General features: G+C 63.0%; 1 protein-coding gene across 1 annotated transcript; it reads left to right on the top strand.

Annotated features, from left to right (window-relative positions):
- Positions 1-1,630: 1,630 nt before the first annotated feature.
- Positions 1,631-3,506, top strand: MNEG_12236 (hypothetical protein; the record flags this gene model as incomplete). Its single annotated transcript, XM_014039294.1, has 5 exons — positions 1,631-1,796; positions 2,032-2,129; positions 2,359-2,433; positions 3,049-3,174; positions 3,384-3,506. The coding sequence occupies 5 exons, from the start codon at positions 1,631-1,633 to the stop codon at positions 3,504-3,506; spliced, it is 588 nt and encodes a 195-aa protein (XP_013894748.1).
- Positions 3,507-3,637: the final 131 nt, after the last annotated feature.

Below are 3,637 nucleotides of genomic sequence, written 5' to 3'. Positions count from 1 at the left end.
GACGTACGGGGGCCCGGGGTCGTCGATTGGGGGCATTTGGGGGGTTGAAAGCGGGGTGCCCCATGGCGCAAACCTGGGTACGGGGTGCTGGAGTGGACCACATGATGCCGGACTATTGCGCCATGATCAAGGCCGGCGGACTGCCAGCGTGCGGCACCCCGTTTGCATTGCACTTGATGTTACCCCTCCGCTTTGGGTCAGCAGCGGAGCTGGATTGCGGGTTTTGGTTTGTGTGTGGGGGAGGGGAGGGGGATATTTGGGAGCAGGGATGTTCAATACGGTGACTCAGCGGTGAAACGTACGGTATTATACGATAAAATACGGTATTATACGGTATTTTTACCGTATTATTGCCCCTTGGCGTGTAACAAAAAGTTACAGCTTCCAACCCCGGTCGATGGGGGCTGTTTCGGCTGGTTTCGGTCTTTATATATCAACTAGAACCGTAAGACATTTAGATAACGCCGAGATTATAGTGAGATTTGTCAAATGAGAGGAGGAAAACCCTGTAAAGCTGCAGTGCAGCCACGTGTTGCCAGGCACGGGCACGCGTGTTGGGGCACAATTGGCCAGATTGTGCCTCAAGGCGAAGCAATTTTCACCACACACGCCAGCAGTATGTGTGTGCGCGACACCTGCGTCTGCGGCGCGCACGCGCGGGGTTCCTGCGTGCGTGCAACCCCACCAGATGCCAACCGTATTTTTCACCGTATTTTATGGGCCCCCACCCTGCCCAACGTATAATACCGTATTATATCGAAAAATACCGTATCGTATCATATCGTACCAAACATCCCTGTTTGGGAGGGCCGGGGTCGTTGATTTTGTTGGGGGGGGGGGCGCACCTTGAGGGTGATGCGCGGTGCCCTATGGCGCAAATCTGGGCACGGGGTGCAGGCGTGGACCACATGTTGCCGGGCTGTCGGTGGCGCCATGATCAAGGCCGGCGGACTGTGAACGGCTGGCACCCCACCGTTTCTGGGTGTGCGTCGGAGCTGGATCGCGCCCGTTTTGGGGGGAGGGGCGTGTTTGGGGAGCCGGGTCCTTCTTTTGGTGACACCTTAGGTTGCCTGCGGGGTGCCCCTAGGCGCGATAACGGCACGGGGCGCGAGAGTGGTAGGTGTTGTGTGCTCCCACTCCCGCGCTCCGAGCCCAAACGCGGCGGGCACGGGCCGCGCCCACCGTAATGTTGCGGGGCGCGTCAGGCCGCAGCGCCCTGAGTGCCGGCGAGGGGTCGCCCCCCAGTTCCAACATCGGCGCCGCGGCCACGGCCAGGCAATTGCGACCCCTTGTCACACGGGTACTCGTGATGCGTCACTGACCGCGGCCGCAGCGGGCGGGGCCGCCGTGCTGCCGGGGCGGCGCAGCGCCGCCCGGGGTGGTGCAGTCACGGGCGCTTGGGGGAGCGAGGCTGGCCGCTGTCCTGCCTGCACGCGGCAAGCGCAGCTGACAGGGGCCCCCCTTGTCGCCAGCCCTGGCGCAAATGCATAGTGTTAACCTGTCGTGTCAACTGATTGCTGTTGGCTCTAGTGTTGAGGGCATACGATGTTGGGACCAGGCCCCTTTGTGCAAAATAAGCCTCAGGACGGCGTCAGATCCAAACATCACAGCACTGTTTTCATCAACAAAAATGCATGAACACAGGAAGGGCGACCTGCGGGGCCGCCTGATGGTGGCACCGGTCGTGGGCGTCCCGGGCATCGGGCGCTTCGTGGACGTGCGTACCGCCTGGCTGGACGGCTGCGTGGCGGCCGCCCTCGACGGCGGGGCGGAGCAGGTCGTGGTCATCGCGGCGGGTGGGTAATGGACCGGTGACGGATGACGGGTGACGGGCGGCGGGGGCGCACGGGCGCAAAACGACGCAGGCAGGGGGGTCTTTGAGGGCAGGCAGGGGGGGGCTGTCTTGGGAGCCGGGAATCCCCAAGGCCCGGGCTTGCGTCAGGTTGACAGCGGTTGAGTCGAGATCGTGTGCATCTTGTATGAGGGTGGCGCCTTGTGACCGAGGGGAGCCCGGCCCTCCCACCCCGCCAGGCTACGACACCCGTGCGTACCGCCTGCACCGGCCTGGCGTGAAGTTCTTCGAGATCGACCTGCCACACTCGTCTGCAAGCAAGAAGGCGCGCGGCCGCGTTCATGAGCCGTCGGCGCGCGGCCCCCTCGCCCAGGCCCCCCGTACTGATGTCTCGACAAGCCCCGCTGTTGCCACCAGCCAGCATCACGGCCAGTCTCGCAGGTTTCCATAGTGTATTGACGTTTGCTTCGGCCTGTACCGCAAGCTGGTACAGTTTTGCCCTCGAGATTCGCAACCGCTTCGTGTCAACCGCCGCATCATCGTTTTCAACCATGACTCATCCCCAGGAGCTCGTGGCCGCCTGCCTGCCCGACGCCGAGCGCTGCCCCCGGCCCGCGTTCATCGCCGCCGACCTGTCGGAGGTGTGACGCCGCATGACGTCATCACGCCCCCGCCCACCCCCTTCTTGCCGCGACGCGCCTGTGGTGCCACATACTGCCGTCGCTGGGTAGCGACACGCCCATGTTGCTACCCATATCCGTGGCTGGTCCTGTATGGCGTGGATGGGGTTCTCAGCGAGACGGCATGGCGCGTGGTTGATGGCACCCGTGCAGGCGGGCGCAGCTCGCTGCCAGCGCGGCAGCCAGCTCACGCCCCCGCACCTACCACGTACTCCCTGACGATCCGCGTTTCGAACGCCCTGCCCCCCTTTCACAGGTGTCCCTGTCTGACGCTCTGGCGGGCAGCGGGTTTGATGCATCAAAGCGGACAATCTTTCTGGCGGAGGGACTCATCTACTACCTTCCACCCCAGGCGAGCTGGGGAGATTTCCTTGGCACACTTTAGCGTGTGTTGAAGTATTTGTAGTGCTGTCTTGTGGGCGTGCGCGTGCAGCTCCAAGGTTTGCCTGCCTGCACTCTCCAGCAGTGCCCTTGCCTTTAGTTGTAGACTTTCTCATCAGAATCGCACGGAAGCGCCACCTCCCCTGCGATCCTCTTGAACGTCTGATCAACGCCGCCAACCGCACCACCGCGCAGGCCGTGCGCGTGCTGTTCGAGAGCCTGGCCGCGCTGGCGACCCCGGGGTCGCGCTTCTGCTTCGACTGGCTGCGGCTGTCAGTGATGAGCGGGCGCGCCTTCAACCCCGGGTTCGAGACCATGGCGGTGCGCCGCTTATTGGGGAAGCGCCCTTCAGACCCTCGCCGCGGCCGGCAGTTCGTCGGCAGCCGATTTGGGGATATTTGTTGTCCAGGGCTAATCAAAGCGCCCAGGGGTCAGATGGGTCGGCCCCTACCACCAGTGACTGCAACTCGCTGGCCGCAGCCGCGCAATCGGTTGCGAGCATGCGCCGCCGGCATGCATTCGCTCGCCAGCTTGCCCTCGGCACGCCAGCTCGCCCCCTCGTGCACTGCTTTGCGACAGCGGTCCCTCACCCGAGCCACGGCCAAAACGCTGCAAAGCCTGACGCCCCTCTGTTGGTCACCCGGGTTTGCTAGGGGTTTGGCCCCCACCGCAGCGGCAGTCACTTTTCCTCAAATCTAATGTCAACACACACACACACACACACACACACACACACACACACACACACACACACACACACACACACACACACACACACAATTAC

This window comes from Monoraphidium neglectum (genome assembly GCF_000611645.1).
Source record: "Monoraphidium neglectum strain SAG 48.87 unplaced genomic scaffold scaffold03136, whole genome shotgun sequence".
In the NCBI taxonomy this organism is placed as follows: Eukaryota; Viridiplantae; Chlorophyta; class Chlorophyceae; order Sphaeropleales; family Selenastraceae; genus Monoraphidium; species Monoraphidium neglectum.
The sequence above is the reverse complement of the archived record's forward strand: the minus strand, read 5'-3'. Positions and strand labels throughout refer to the sequence as shown.